Source organism: Scyliorhinus canicula, chromosome 5 (assembly GCF_902713615.1).
Source record: "Scyliorhinus canicula chromosome 5, sScyCan1.1, whole genome shotgun sequence".
Lineage (NCBI taxonomy): Eukaryota > Metazoa > Chordata > Chondrichthyes > Carcharhiniformes > Scyliorhinidae > Scyliorhinus > Scyliorhinus canicula.
In genome coordinates, this window is record NC_052150.1 from 129,009,371 (window position 1) to 129,025,810 (window position 16,440).

Consider the following 16,440-nt stretch of genomic DNA (forward strand, 5'->3'; position numbering starts at 1 on the left):
GGGTAGGCCATTTGGCCCTTTTAAGCTTTTCCGCCATTCAGCAGTCTGCTTGGATGGATATAAAAGATCACCTGACACTATTTCGAAGAAGAATGGGGGAATTATCCCTCAACCAACATCACAAAAAAATGTATCTAGCCATTATCACATTCCTGTTTGTGGGAGTTTGCTGAGTGCATATTGGCTGCCACGCTTCATATATTACAACAGTAACTACACTTCAAAAAGTGCTTAATAGGCTGTAAAGCTTTGAGGCATCCAGTGGGTGTGAAAAGCACTTTATAAATCCAGATCTGTTTGTCTTTCTTACTCTACCATACCTAGAAAGGCATTTAAGGGCAGCCAACATGCTTTGTAAAAGGCAAGTCAATGACCAATGTTAAAGAGCTTTAAGGAGCAAAAATAGGCTAAATCAGTAAAACTCTGAAGAAAGCTACTTGTAGATTTAGATGCAGAATTCTGAGAGGACAAGGTGATGAAGCTGTAAACGAAATAGCAGGAAATGCGGGTTTTCTAAATTGGAGCAGTGAGGTAATGCTAAGCTAAACCTGGTCATTGGTCAAACTGTTGAGCATTATGTTAGGTTTGGGCCACATCACTTTGAGAAGAATCTCTAGATCTTGAAGAGATTACTAAAATTATGCAAGAAATCAAGACTTAGTTATGAGGAGGAATTACAATAATTGTGCATTATACATTATAACATTGTGAAAAGAATGAAGCAGTTTAGAAACGTGTTTTAATCCAGAGGGTTGTTAGGGTGTGAAATGATCTGGGAAATGGATAAATATTTGAAAATAAAAAAATTAGAAGGAAATAGGGGAAAGGGTGGGAGAATGGGAGTTACTTTTGGTGTTGGCGTGAATGGCCTCCTTCAATGCTGTAAAATTTATGAATAGGAAAAGTGACATTTGGAAAGGAAGAATTCATTTTTTGAGGCTGTCACATTAAATGTTGGGGTTAATCTCTTTTCAGTGTTTTTCTCATTGCCCACTGACTATTTTGAGATTAGTTAAAATTTCACAAATTGTGAGCAAAGCTCTATTTTAGGTTGTATTCAATACTTACTTTCAGTTCACACTTGCACAATTTCCAGATGAACAGATCAAAAAGACTTGTGCGCTATGTCCTGTGTTTCAGCAAATAAAATGCTAATTTCATTTGCAATCAGCAGTACTAACCCATTCATCTGCCAGTACATTTGTTCCACTAAATCATGACTATTTATGACCACTTGTGGTCAAGCAGAGATGGATTGCACAAGGCTTGTAATGGATAATTTTATTTTCAAATAGATATGCTGTTACTGAATAATTTTGTAGCATAGCATTGAAACTAATGAGTGATGTGTATCCTGATTGTTTTATTTTCCTTTTTAGGAGTGTGGCAAAACCGGAGAGATATAGTGGTGATAATGTAATTTACAAACCATTTGGGGTAGGTTCAAAGCTCCTCTTGTCAGTAATTGTTCAAACCACTTAGTCTACTGTTTGCTACTTGGAATTCATAACTAGTTTTGATTAATAGCCTAGCAATCATTCGGTAGCATTAACTCTTGTAGTACTATGAAACTTGCATGTTTGGTTCTAACTTTGTATATATGTTTTACCCCATTCCTTAGGAGAATAGTCCTGACATGGTGTATTTGGGTTCATTAACCAACTTTGACCTGACATTTGCCTGGACACAAGATAAGTGTGTTCCACTTGTTAGGGAAATTACTTTTGAAAATGGTGAGGTAAGCATGACTTTAATCTATATGCATATCACACTTTTTTTTAAACAAAGGACTTGTACTAATACCGTAAACATTTTCTTGGAGAAGTAGGGAGTGGGAATAAACTGGTCCTTTTCAGAGTGGCAGGCAGTGACTAAAGGGGTTCAGTGCTAGGACCCCAGCTGTTCACAATATTCATTGATAATTTTGACGAAGGAATTGCATGCAATATCTCCAAATTTGCAGACAACACTCAGCTGGGTGGCAGTGTGTGATGTGAGGAGGATACAAAGAGGCTCCAGGGTGACTTCGACAGGCTGGCTGAGTGGTCAGGCTGGCTGAGTGGGCAAATACTTGGCAAATGCAATATAATGTGGGTAAACGTGAGGTTATCCACTTTTTGTGGCAAAAACAGGATGGCAGATTATTATCTGAATGGTGGCAGTTTAGGAAAAGGGGAAGTGCAACGAGACCTGGGTGTCATGGTGGAAGAGTAGCTAAAGGTTGGTATGCAAGAACAGGAGGTGGTGAGGAAAGCTAATGGCATGCTGGCCTTCGTAGCCCGAGGAATTGAGTATAGGAGTGGGGATGTCTTGCTGCAGTTATACAGGGTCTTTGTGAAGTCACATTGTGTGCAGTTTTGGTCTCCTAATTTGAGGAAGTTCATTGTTGCTATTGAGGGCATCCAGCGAAGGTTCAACAGAGTAATTCCCGGGATGGCAGGACTGACATATGAAGAAAGACGGGATCGACTAGGCGTGTACTCACTGGAGTTTAGAAGAATGAAAGGGGATCTCATAGAAACATATAAAATCCTGATGGGACTGGACAGGCTAGATGGGGGAAGAATGTTCCCGATGTTGTGGACGACCAGAACTAGGGGTCACAGCCTAAGAATAAGGGGTAAGCCATTCAGGACTGAGATGAGGAAGAACTTCTTCTCTCAGAAAGTTGTGAACATGTGGAATTCTCTCCCACAGAAAGCTGTTGGGGCCAGTTTGTTGGATATATTCGAGGGAGCTGGACATGGCCCTTGCAGTTAAAGGGATCAAGGGGTATGGAGAGAAAGTGGGAGTGGGATACTGAATTTGCATGATCAGCTATGATCATATTGAATGGTGGTGCAGGCTCGAAGGGCCAAATGGCCTAGTCCTGCAGCTATTTTCTATGTTTCTATTGCTTAACCCATAGCAGTTGGCAATTCTGAGGACAAAACACCCACATATAGCACTGAAAACATTTCTAAATTATATTTGACAACTGATTTTGGTATTTTTTTTAATTCCTCAATCATGCTCTTCTGGCTTCTCTTGTAAAACCACCATGGTTGAAGGGTATTTAATGGATTACTTATGCAAATGCATCAGTGTGGCTCTAACATGCCACAAAATCAAATGAGTGTAGCCTGGGCTGACTTTGCTTTTTGTCAGCAAATTTTCTTCTTGTCCTTTGGATAGCTCCACTGCCAAATTAATAATAGAATGAATAGTTGCATTCCTGCCTTTCACCATTCAATGTTACCTTTCAAAATTACAGAAGAATAGTCTATACAAATGAAAGGGATATTTCTTGAGCAAGAAATTCTGAGGTCAGAGTCCATAGAAAAGTTCTTAGTTTCACTTTCCCCAACTTTATGTGCCAGGATCAACTGAGGCATTCCTTTTATTGGTGCCGTTAGATGTCCGAATGAGTGAAGTTGCACATTCTAGTTTAGGTGGGTTCCATGCAAAGTAGCTCTCTGCGTTTAGATGGTCCTAGTTAAGTCCTAATTCTGGACAAGCATAATGAAAACCTTGCTAAGACACATAGTCAAATTATTAGAGTACTCCTTTCTTACCTGTTTGCCACTCATTCTGAAGGCCTTCTTAAAGGTCACACACCAGTTTCCAATTGCTTCAGCTGCTGATACCCATTTTACCCCAATGGCTGCATCAATGGGGCTAAATGATCAGACCCAGCCAAACCAGGGTGTAGCTTCCTCTGCGGGTTGGAGCAATTTACAAGGAATTATACAGTTTGACTCATTTTGAAGTAATTCTAGACTGTGATATGGAAATCTGTTGAGCAGAATCCTGCATGGACTACTGCATGAACACCTGTTTCTAATCTGGTTAAATGATCTGGGAATAAAAGCCAAAGACATTCTTGTTGTTAAACACGTTTTTGAAGTAGGAAATTGGTGAGGGTAGAAAATATAGCAAAGGATTTTCAGTATGGATTCAATCAGTTGTGCAATTGAGTAGAACAATATCAAATTGAGTAAAGTATTGTAATTTGCTTAAAATATGCAGCCTAACTATGTTCATGTATAGTCGCTTAGTAGTACAGAACTTGGAAGTATTGCTGATAAAAGAGACATGCTGTCAAAGCTTTTCATCTTGCACTCATCTGGATGATAAATGTCAACGGGAGCAACAATTTATACCGCATGAGAAAAGAGTGCTGATTGGTTGGCAAGTCAACTCTGGTTGAAATATTACCATGGGGAGTACACCATACATGACTGTCCCCAAAACTTTTGTTTAATTCAAAAAAAGGCTCAATACCTGGACATGTTCCTTTTGCCTGCTGAGGACAGGTCTATGTATTTAAAATATATGTAGCTTCGAGAAAACGTAAATGAGTTATATTGCAAACCCCACTGATTATCTTAAATTGGTTGTAAGTGTAATACATAGCATACTCGGAATTATTCAGCAAGGGCTGTTTAATTGCAGGATCACATTGAATGTTAGACCTTATATCTGAGTTTTGCAAGCATGGGCTGGATGGGTATAGCTAGTAGTCTGCCTATTGCGAACATTCAAATCTGTTTGATACGACCTGCCACAGTTTATAATCTATGGACTACATGGCTGCTATCCCATCGACCCTGAAATGCATAAACCATATTGCTCATTTGTGGTAGGTTGATAAAGTCAATCTTATAGAGCATGGAATGTAAGAGTCCCAATGCAGATTTTGAGCAGTAAAGATCTCTCTTTTCAACAATATTGCGTTTGTGTACCAAATTGACAAACAGTGTATTACAAATGGACCCAGGCATAGTCATTGACTGATCACTTTGTATGTCTAGGCATGTGGCAAAATATTTTTCTTCAAGGGTGGTGGCCTATTTAGCCAGATTTTAACGGTTATGCAATAGTCTGGCTGGCCTTGGTTGGATAATGAGGTCAGTGCTGGAAGTCACTGCAGTTAGAAAATGTAAAGAAAAGCAGCGTGAAAAGGCACACGAGGATATAAACTTAAATTTCAAAAGGTACATTTAGAAAATTGATATTATGAGCAGCTTTCTTTACTCTTATAAATGTTTAATATTTAGGCAGGATAATAGTGATTCTAAAATAGGACAGTTCAAATACTAGATGAAGGAACTGTGACCAAATGTTCTTTTTTCATGCTGAATTTATGTTGGAATGTCTTATTTATTATCTGTCAAAAGACAACTTTACTAGAATGTGTTTGAAGACTTATCATTTCAAAACAGATTATTTTAAAATTGTGTTTTTAATTTCCAGGAGCTAACTGAAGAGGGCCTACCATTCCTTATACTGTTCCACTTGAAAGAGGACATGACAAGCTTGGAGAAGTTCCAGCAAGAAACTGCACGACAGTTGATCAGTGAAAAAGGTATTTTTTTCCTCTGACAATGAGCATGTTTTCTTACTTCTAATCAGTTGTTTGTATTACTTATACATTGTATGACTTTTGCAGTTTATCTATAAAGTGTACATTTAAATAGCAATATCTCAAAGCATTCCACAGCCAATGATGTTCTTTTGTCAAAGTTCTAATGTATAGACAAAAGATGGCAGACAATTTACGCATAGCGAGATCCCACAATGAGATAAATAGCCAAATAATCTGATCGTCTTGGAGAACAAAGTGATCATCCTGGAGAACAAAGAAAATCTGTGGCTTCTTTTCACTAACAACTTGAAACTTTTCCCTTTAGTCTTTCAACTCTTAGCAAGTATGAGGAGCTAGTGTAGTTTGTCACCCAAGATTGAGACCATCCATTCAGCTGTCTCTGCTTCTTCTCCATTCTGTTACATGCCTATCCAGCCTTACTCTCCCCATTATCTCTGAATCTATGCCTTTGTTTAGTTTCTTTGAATCCTCACATACCCTTTCAATCATATATTGTACACAGATCCACTTCTCCCTTGCATACTATTCCCACTAAACTTCTCACAACTCAGCTTCCTTCCTGGCTCTTTGGATGCTGTCCCTTTTCTTTCATTTAACATAGCTACCCTTGACCCTCTGTTCTTTTAGTCTACCACACTATCTGCAAAAGCTTTTTCCACTCAAGTTGTTGAATGTATTGAGTTCCTAACCTAAGCTCATCTTTCATTACCACATTTTTCATTACCACATTTCAATTTCCCCAATCCAGCTTCCATCCCTGCTATAGCATCAAGATAATCCTAACTACCAACCATGGTGTATTATCCTTCCTTGACCACTTTGAAGCTGTTGACATGGTCAACTAAACCGGCCTTCTCCAATGTTTTCCCTCCATTTTACAGCTTAATAAGATTACCCTCACTTAATTCCACCCTTACAGCAACAATATTTCAAGGCCTTTCCTAGGAATGCTTATTAAACATAATTTGATTCTGAGCCGATTAAAAGTATTGGGATAAGTGACAGCTTAGTCAAAGTGATAAGTTTTAAGAAGCATCTTAAAGGAGCAAGAAGCATTAAAATCAGGGATGTGCAGAAGGCCAGAATTGAAGGAGCACAGAAGGATCTACGGTGAGACAGTTACAGAGATGGGGGAAAAACAATGAATTTGCGCAAAAGGAAGCTCATTTTAAAATCAAGGACCAGGCGCCAATATAGATTAGGGAGCACAAGGGTTGCTCGGTGATTGGGACTTGTTGTTCCAGGCAGCAGAGTTTTGGATGAGCTCAGATTGCTGGAAGGGGCACTGTGCGAGCCAGGTAATGTCCAGAAACCTCTCTTTCTTCCATCCTCTCTCTCCCCCCCCCCCCCCTCCAAATTCCCCAGTTATCTCTGCATCCCGTCGGCTCTCTCTTCATTTGTATGCTGTCCTTTGGCAACATCAAGCAATGATATCAGGCCACCTTCCATGCATACCCTGATAAAACCCAATTCTATCTCTCCACTACTTCCTCAACTGCTCCAGTGACACCAGGTTGCTTACGTGATATCCAGTCATTAATTAGTCACACTTTACCCCATTGAGAAGACTGAGGCCATTATCTTTGGCCCCCATAAAAAGCTCCAAGCCCCTCCAATGATTCTGTCACCATCCTGGTGATTGGAATGTCTTGTTCTGAACTATAGTTTTCAGTCTCGGCATCCTATCCAACTCGAGATGAGCTTCCAAATCCAATGTTCGTTACATTATAGGAAACGGCAACTAATCACTTCTGTATAGCATTGCCAACTTCCACCCCTGCCCTGCCTCGGTCCATCTGCTGCTGAAAACCCTTATTAATTCCTTCATGTCCAGACTTAATTATTCAATGCACCTGTGGTCAACCTACGATCTTCCACTCGCTAAACTTTAGTTCATCCAAATCTGTGGGTCATGTACTATCCTGCATCAAGTCCTATTCACCCATCATCAGCATTCGTGCTAAGCGGTGTGAGACCACGCAGCAGCCTGGACAATAAACTACACAGGCTTAATTCCGTGGCTGTGCAAAACAAGTGCCACACCCAACATCAAATTATTTTATATGGATCACTGCCCACCAGTTCTGTCCTTGCATTTAAATATTTTCTTGGCTTTTGAATTTAAAGATTTCCGTGGCTTTTTTTCACCATATTTCTAATCTTGCGGCAGCGTCCAACTCTGGCACCTACCTTTTATGCAACCTCCAAACTTAAGCTTTCTCAGCTTCACACTCTGGAATTCTCTCTCTCAAAAGCCCCACATTTATTTATTCTTTAAGACCTTCTTTATACCCAGCTCTGAGCATGCTTTTGGTCCCCATCCTAATAAGTCTTTCACTGGCCCTCATCTATTTTGCTTGATTACAGCTCTGTGAATCTGGTTAGTTTTCCATGTTAAAGGTATTATATAAATGCAAGTCACTAAACATATATTTTATAGCTTTGCTGTGTTGTGGCTCATGATCAAATAGCCTATAACATTAATTACAAAGGAAATATTTTCTATCCCTTTGATGTGCCTATTATGTTTTAAATACTTTATTTCTCCATATTCTTAATAATAATATAATAATCGCTTATTGTCACAAGCAGGCTCCAAAAAAGTTACTGTGTTTTCACATCACTGCTCCTATCATTGATTTTTTTAAAAATATTTCTTTATTCTCCTTTTTCACATTTTCCCCCCAATTTAGACCCACCAACAATAAACAATACTTAGTAACAAATATGCCAATCCCCATATCAATAACAACGATCCCATCCTCCCACCAAACCCAAAACATTCACTCACATGTTCACATAAACAACTGACAAAAAGGAATCCGGAATCCCCCCATAGTCACCATTAACACACATCACCCCCCCCCCCCCGCCCCCAGCCCTTCCATCCACCCCCCAACTAATATTCAATGTTATCCAGCTGAAAGTGCATAATGAATAATGCCCATGAATTGTAGAACCCCTCTGTCCTTCCCTTCAGTTCAACCTTAACCTTCTCAAGAGTCAAGAATTCCAACAGGGCCCCACGCCAGGGCACAGGGTGGAGAGGCTGCTCTCCAACCCATCAGGCTCCGCCTTCGGGCGATCAATGAGGCGAAGGCTACAACATCTGCCTCTGCACCCGTTTCCAACCCTAGCTGGTCCGACACCCCGAATATGGCCTCCCGGAGGCCAGGGTCCAGTTTCATGTGCACCACTTTAGATATGATCCTCAAAACCTCCTTCCAGTAATCCTCTAGCTTGGGACAGGACCAAAACATATGAACATGGTTAGCACCCCCCCCCCCGGCAATGGTTCACGCACATCTTCTACTCCTTCAAAGAATCGGCTCATCCTCGCCCTCATGAGGTGTGCTCTGTATACCACCTTCAGCTGTATCAGCCCCAACCTCGTGCACGAGGTGGAGGCATTCACTCTCCAGAGCACCTCCCACCAGAACCCCTCTTCCATATCCTCTCCCAACTGTTCCTCTAACTTTGCTTTGATCCCTTCCAACGGTGCCCTCGCCTCCTCCAAAAAGCTCCGTAGACCGCTGACACAACCCCCTTCTCCAGTTCCCTGTCATCAGCACCTCCTCCAGCAATGTGGTGGCCGGCTCCTCCGGGAAGTTCTGTATCTCCTTTCTAGCAAAATCTCGAACCGGCATATATCTCAACATTTCCCCCTACTCCGGCCCATACTTCACTTCCAGTTCCTTCAATCCTGCAAACCGACCCCTAAGAAACAAATCCTTTAGTGTCTTAAACCCCTTCTCCTCCCATTTCCGAAAATTTCCATCCCACCTCCCTGGCTCAAATCTGTGGTTCCCCCAAATGGACATTTTCCTTGACCCTGCCCCCAACCCGAAGTGTTGGCGAACTGTCTCCAAATTTTCAATGAAGCTATTATTACCGGACTCCCTCAGTATTTCCCCGGAGCTATCGGGAGCGGTGCTGTTGCGAGTGCTTTCAGTCCCGACCCCCGACACAAACTCTCCTCCGTTCTGACCCACTGGGAATCAACCCCTCTGACCCAGCTCCGCACCTTCTCCACGTTCGCTGCCCAGTAGTAATACATCAGGTTCGGAAAACCCAAAACCCCTGCCTGCTTTCCTCCCTGTAGTAGCCTTTCTAACTCTGGCCACCTTCCCTCCCCACATGAACAACGTAATCCTTCCCTCAATCTCTCTGAAAAAAGCCTTTGGCAGAAAAATCGGTAGGCATTGAAAAATAAACAGAAATCGTGGCAACAGGTTTATTTTAACCGCCTGCACCCGACCCGCCAGTGACAGAGGGAGACCATCCCACCTTGCCAGATCCGCTTTCACTCTCCCCACCAAACTAGAAATGTTGTACCTGCTGAGCCCCCCCCCCCCCCAAACTCCCGGGAAACTTGAACCCCCAGATACCTAAAGTGAGTCCCTGCCCTACAGAATGGCAGCCCCCCCACACCCGGCTGAGATACCACAAAACATTCACTCTTGTCTAAATTCAGCTTGTACCCCGAGAAAGACCCAAATACTCGAAGCAGCTCCAATATTCCCCCTATCGACACACTCGGTTCCGACACGTATAACAGCAAGTCATCGGCATATAAGGACACCCTAAGCTCTATCCCCCCCCCCACCTCCGCCCTATCCCTTTCCATACCCCCGAACTTCTTAATGCGATGGCCAACGGCTCAATCGCGAGTGCAAACAGCAGGGGGGACATAGGACATCCCTGCCTAGTCCCACAGTGAAGAGAAAAGTATCTCGAGCTGATGTTGTTTGTGCGGACACTCGCCTTCGGCTCCTTGTATAGTAGCTTTACCCATTCACAAATCTTGGTCCAATCCCAAATCACTCCAGAACTGTCAACAAGTACCCCCATTCTACCCGGTCGAACGCCTTCTCAGCGTCCAATGCCGCAACCACCTCTGTTTCCTTCCCCTCTGCCGGTGCCGTAACGACGTTCAATACCCTTCTAATGTTTGAAAAGAGCTGCCTCCCTCTCACGAACCCCGTCTGATCTTCACCTATCACCTTCAGGAGGCGCTCCTCCAGCCTACCTGCCAGTTCCTTCGCCAATATTTTTGCGCACACATTCTGAAGTGATATGGACCTATACGACTCACACTCCCCCCGCCAAGATATATCGTCCGCTTCCACCCAGTCCCAGAGAAAGAAAAAACCAAAACAACAATCCAACCCTACAATTCACTAAACTAAGATATAACCGTCACAACACAGAATGCCAATCAACCCAACTAATAATTTGAACTCTGTAACAATGTGAAGAGAAGTAAATTACAATACAGTAGTCCCCCTTTATAACGCGGGTGTTGGGGTCCAAGACAGCCACCCGCGTTGCAACCGAGCCGCGGATATCCACAATGGGGGTTTTAAATTTATTTAAAAATCTATGCTAGCGCTTCCCATTGAGAGTCTACGGGGGGCGGGGGGAGAGGTCAGACCCCCGTAGACTCACAATGGGAAGCGCTAGCATAGATTTTAAAATAAATTTAAAACCCCCATCGTGGATCCAATTAAAATTTCAGCGGCCGGCTCACTTTGATCCGGAGAGGGAAGCTGCTCTCACTGAAATCAGCCGGCCGCTGAAATTGACACTGCCCGCTGCTCTCTCCCTCCAATCCAACTTTTAAGTTTTAATGTTTCTGATTGGAGGGAGAGAGCAGCCGGCAGTGTCAATTTCTTTTTTTTTCCTCCGGCTTGCCCCCTCTCCCCCCACATCCTCCAACTAGACCCCTCCCCCCCAACACCCTCCGGCTCGCCCCCTCTCCCCCCACACCCTCCGGCTCGCCCCCTCTCCCCCCACACCCTCCGGCTCGCCCCCTCTCCCCCCACACCCTCCGGCTCGCCCCCTCTCCCCCCACACCCTCCGGCTCGCCCCCTCTCCCCCCACATCCTCCGGCTCGCCCCCTCCCCACACCCTCCGGCTCGCCCCCTCTCCCCCCACAGCGTCCAGCTCGCCCCCTCTCCCCCCACACCTTCCGGCTCGCTCCCTCTCCCCCTCTCCCCCACACCCTCCGGCTCGCTCCCTCTCCCCCTCTCCCCCACACCCTCCTGCTCTCCCCCACAGCATCCAGCTTGCCCCCTGTCCCCCCACACCCTCCGGCTCGCCCCCTCCCCACACCCTCCGGCTCGCCCCCTCCCCCCCCCCTCTCCTCCCCCGTCCCCCAACACCCGCAGGGCCCTCCTCTCTCCCCCAACACCCGCAGGGCCCTCCTCTCTCCCCCAACACCCGCAGGGCCCTCCTCTCTCCCCCAACACCCGCAGGTCCACCCTCTCTCCCCCACACCCCCAGGGGGGTCTCCCCCACACCCGCCCACACCCGCTCCCCCCCAACACCCACCCCCCCACCTCTCTCCCCCCAACACCCGCCCCCCTCCTCTCCCCCCCAACACCCGCCCCCTCCTCTCCCCCCCCAACACCCGCCCCCCTCCTCTCCCCCCCCCAACACCTGCCCCCCTCCTCTCCCCCCCCCAACACCCGCAGGTCCACCCTCTCTCCCCCACACCCCCAGGGGGGTCTCCCCCAACACCCCGCCCCCCCGCTTCTCCCCCCCCCCCCCCCGCCCCCCCCCCCCCCCCCTCCCCCCCCCCCCCCCCCAACACCAACCTTGCTGTCATGGATGACCCTATCAGGACCAAGGAGCTCCAAACAGCATCACTTAAGGGATCAATTCAGTGCAAAAACCTCGCCATCTTGCGATCCTCTTCTCCCCCCCCCCCCCCCAAGCACCCGCCCCCCCCTCTTCTCCCCCCCCCCCCCCAACACCCGCCCCCCCCTCTTCTCCCCCCCCAACACCCGCCCCCCCCCCCTCGGCAGTGTCAATTTCAGCGGCCGGCTGATTGTTTCAGTGAGAGCAGCTTCCCTCTCTGGATCAAAGTGAGCCGGCCGCTGAAATTGACACTGCCCGCTGCTCTCTCCCTCCAATCCAACTTTTAAGTTTTAATGTTTCTGATTGGAGGGAGAGAGCAGCGGGCAGTGTCAATTTCAGCGGCCGGCTCACTTTGATCCAGAGAGGGAAGCTGCTCTCACTGAAATAATCAGCCGGCCGCTGAAATTGACACAACTGACAGTTGGGGTCCATAATCCCCCCCGCGGTATATCGCGAACCGCGGTATTGCGGAGCGCGGTATAACGGGGGACTACTGTACATGTCAGTAAAAAGAAAGTTGTAACATTTGTGCATTTTCCAGCGCCCCAATGACAGTCCACAGTCTCTCTCCAGCTCCACTCCTTGCGTCTGTCCTAAGCCTTCTGCCCTCACGAACGCCTCAGCCGCCTTCGCTGTCTCAAAATAAAAGTCTTTGGCGTTATACATTACCCTCAGCTTCGCCGGGTATACCATACCAAATCGCATCCCCTTATACAGTGCCGCCTTCACTCGCCCGAACACCGCTCGTCTCTTTGCCAGCTCCACCGTCAAGTCCTGGTAGATCCGTGCTCCGGCACCATCCCACTGTACCTCGCGCTTCTACTTCGCCCAGCTTAACACCTTCTCCTTCATGCAGTACTTATGGAAACAGATGATTACTGCTCTTGGCGGCTCATTCACTTTGGGCTTCGGCCTTAACAACCGTTGAGCTCGGTCCAGTTCGTATCGAAAGGGGTTCTCCCCCTCCCCCATCAGCTCCACCAACTTCTTAGCGAAGTACTCTGTTGGCCTTGGACCCTCTATCCCTTTGGGCAAGCCCACAATTCTTAGATTGTGCCGCCTCGAGCAGTTCTCCAAATCCTCAAACTTTGCTCAGAGTCCTCTGTTGGCCTCCACCACCCTCCGCAGCTCATCCCCCATCGAGGTGAGCTGGTTGCTGTGCAGCAATTCGGCCTCCTCCACTTCCTTCATCTTCTCGCCCTGCTCTCTCACCTCAGCCGATATCTTTGCCACAGCTACTCTCACCGGGGCGATTGCCTCCTCCACTAATAACTTCAATGTGACCGCCATCTCCTTCTTCAAAGCCTCCATGTGCCTCGCAAACTGCTTTTCCAGCTCCACCACCATCACCTCGGTCATTGTCTCCACTGTAAGTAGTGCGGCCCCACCATGCAGTCCGTCCTCCGCCATCTTGTCAGCACTTTTGCCCGTCTTCTCATTCAACGGCGAGCCCGTGTTTCCTCCCTTCCTCGACGCTGCTTTTCGCATCCTTTACCGGCTTATTATTTTTCCTTTTTCTCACTTTTCTTTCCTCCTTCAATCTCAAATTTCTTTAAAACTTCTTTCTCTTCTTTTTTTCTGTATACCTCCAGAATTTCCCTGGGGCCGGGCTCAGTCTTCTTACCACATTCTAGGCGGGAGCCATCCGATGTGGGACATCTCACCTACATCGTGCCCTGGCTTCAGGCCTGCCGCCTCGGCCTCTGTTTGGCTCCGCCCCCGCCGCTACCTTCCAGTTTTCAGAGGAGAGTAAAAACAGAAAAAAAAAATCTTTCTTTTTTCTGCTCGTGGTTTTTGAGGCCTTCAGCTCTCAGGATGCTCCTTGGGGAAACAGGTCACGTTCCCCGCCCCTCCTCCACGTGCAGCCGCCCCCGCCGAACCCACCGGGACCAGTCTCTCCCCTCCCGCCTTTTCAACCCCCCAGCTCCGTGAAACGGAGCTTTGATGCTGTCACAGGGCGAGGGAGGCAGGGCCGACCCTGGAGAGGTTTAATTATTTTTTTACCCCCCAAAATCTTTGCAGAGAACCCCCGAAAAAGACAGCGATATCACGGACCGGCGGGAGCTTCTTCGCTCCTATCATTGATATAGAATCCGCCAGCTAAATCCAAAATATTGGCTTTGGATTGAAAACCCACTCCAAAGATCATTATTTTCTCTTTTTTTTTTAAAATAATTTTTATTGAAATTTTTACAAAATATAAACATCTTGACTCTATTAACAAACAACCGCGGTAACACCCCAAGAACAATACCCCCCCAACTTCAAGAGCAACCTCAAACAAAAGGAAAAAGAAAAAAAAAACAACAGATCATCCAAACAACAAAAGGGAAAGAGATAGCACCCCCCCCCCCCCCCCCCCCCCCCCTTCCCGGGTTGATGCTGCTGTCGGCCTATTTCCCTACCGTTCCGCCAGGAAGTCCAAGAAAGGCTGCCCCCGCCTGAAAAACCCTTGTACTGATCCCCTCAGGGCAAATTTCACCCTCTCCAATTTAATGAACCCCGCCATATCATTGATCCAGGCCTCCACGCTTGGGGGCCTCGCATCATTCCATTGAAGCAAGATCCTCCGCCGGGCTACTAGGGACGCAAAGGCCAGAACACCGGCCTCTATCGCCTCCTGCACTCCCGGCTCCACTGCCACCCCAAAAATTGCGAGTCCCCAGCCTGGCTCGACCCTGGATCCCACCACCCTCGACACCGTCCTTGCTACCCCCTTCCAAAACTCCCCCAACGCTGGGCACGCCCAAAACATATGGGCGTGGTTCGCTGGGCTCCCCGTGCACCTAGCGCACCTGTCCTCGACCCCGAAAAACCTACTCATCCTCGTCCCAGTCATGTGGGCCCTATGCAGCACCTTGAACTGTATGAGGCTAAGCCTCGCGCAGGAAGAGGAGGAATTCACTCTCTCCAGGGCATCCGCCCACGTCCCCTCCTCAATCTCCTCACCCAGCTCCTCTTCCCATTTACTCTTCAGTTCCTCCACCGAGGCCTCGTCTACCTCCTGCATTACCCGGTATATGTCCGAAATCCTCCCTCCTCCAACCCACACCCCCGAGAGCACCCTGTCCCGTACCCCATGTGGGGGCAACAAGGGGAACCCCTCCATCTGCCGCCTGGCAAACGCCCTAACCTGCATGTACCGAAACATGTTCCCCGGGGGGAGCCCAAACTTCCCCTCTAACTCCCCCAAGCTCGCGAACCTCCCCTCCACAAACAGGTCCCTCAACCTCCTAACCCCTGCCCTGTGCCAGCCCAGAAATCCGCCATCAATGCTCCCTGGGACAAACCGATGGTTCCCCCGTATCGGAGCCTCCATCAAGCCCCCCATTTCTCCCCTGTGCCATCTCCATTGCCCCCAAATTTTGAGGGTAGCCGCCACCACCGGGCTCGTGGTATACCTCGTTGGAGGGAGCGGCAACGGCGCCGTTACTAGCTCCCCCAAGCTCGTGCCCACACAAGACGCCGCCTCCATCCTTTTCCATGCTGCCCCCTCCTCGTCCATTACCCACTTACGCACCATCGCTGCGTTGGCAGCCCAGTAGTACCCACAGAGGTTGGGCAACGCCAGCCCCCCCCCCTATCCCTGCCACGTTCCAGGAACACTCTTCTAACCCTCGGAGTCCCATGCGCCCACACAAATCCCGTGATACTCCTGTTGACCCTCCTAAAAAAAGGCCTTCGGGATAAGGATGGGAAGGCACTGGAACAGGAACAAAAACCTCGGGAGCACCGTCATCTTAATGGACTGCACCCTCCCCGCCAGTGACAGCGGTAACATATCCCACCTCTTAAACTCCTCCTCCATCTGCTCCACCAACCTTGTGAGGTTGAGCTTGTGCAGGGCCCCCCAGCTCCCCGCCACCTGGACCCCTAGGTACCTGAAGCTCTTCCCTGCCTGCTTCAATGGGAGCCTACCAATCCCCTCCTCTTGATCCCCCGGATGTACCACAAACACCTCACTCTTGCCCAAGTTCAACTTATACCCCGAGAAACCCCCGAATTCACTAAGAATCCTCATCACCTCCGGCATCCCCCCCACCGGGTCCGCCACATACAGCAACAGGTTGTCCGCGTACAGCAACACTCGATGCTCCTCCCCACCCCGCACCAGGCCCCTCCAGTTCCCTGACTCCCTCAATGCCATGGCCAGAGGCTCAATTGCCAACGCGAAGAGCAAGTGGGACAGGGGGCACCCCTGTCTCGTCCCCCGGTACAGCCGAAAGTATTCCGACCTCCTCCTATTTGTGGCTACACTCGCCATCGGGGCATCGTAGAGCAGCCTCACCCACCGGATAAACCCCTCCCCAAACCCAAACCTCTCCAACACCTCCCACAAATACTCCCACGCAACCCTATCAAAGGCCTTCTCCGCATCCAATGCCACCACTATCTCCGTCTCCCCTTCCACAGCCGGCATCATAATAACG

At 47.9% G+C, this 16,440-nt stretch overlaps 1 protein-coding gene across 1 annotated transcript in view; it reads left to right on the forward strand.

Annotated features, from left to right (window-relative positions):
- Positions 1–16,440, forward strand: part of erp44 (endoplasmic reticulum protein 44) — a 156,003-nt gene that overhangs the window by 127,183 nt on the left and 12,380 nt on the right. The window contains exons 7-9 of the mRNA XM_038797649.1: positions 1,380–1,437; positions 1,622–1,738; positions 5,236–5,347. Coding sequence (XP_038653577.1) covers positions 1,380–1,437; positions 1,622–1,738; positions 5,236–5,347 — 287 coding nt within the window. The remainder of the gene's footprint in view (positions 1–1,379; positions 1,438–1,621; positions 1,739–5,235; positions 5,348–16,440) is intronic.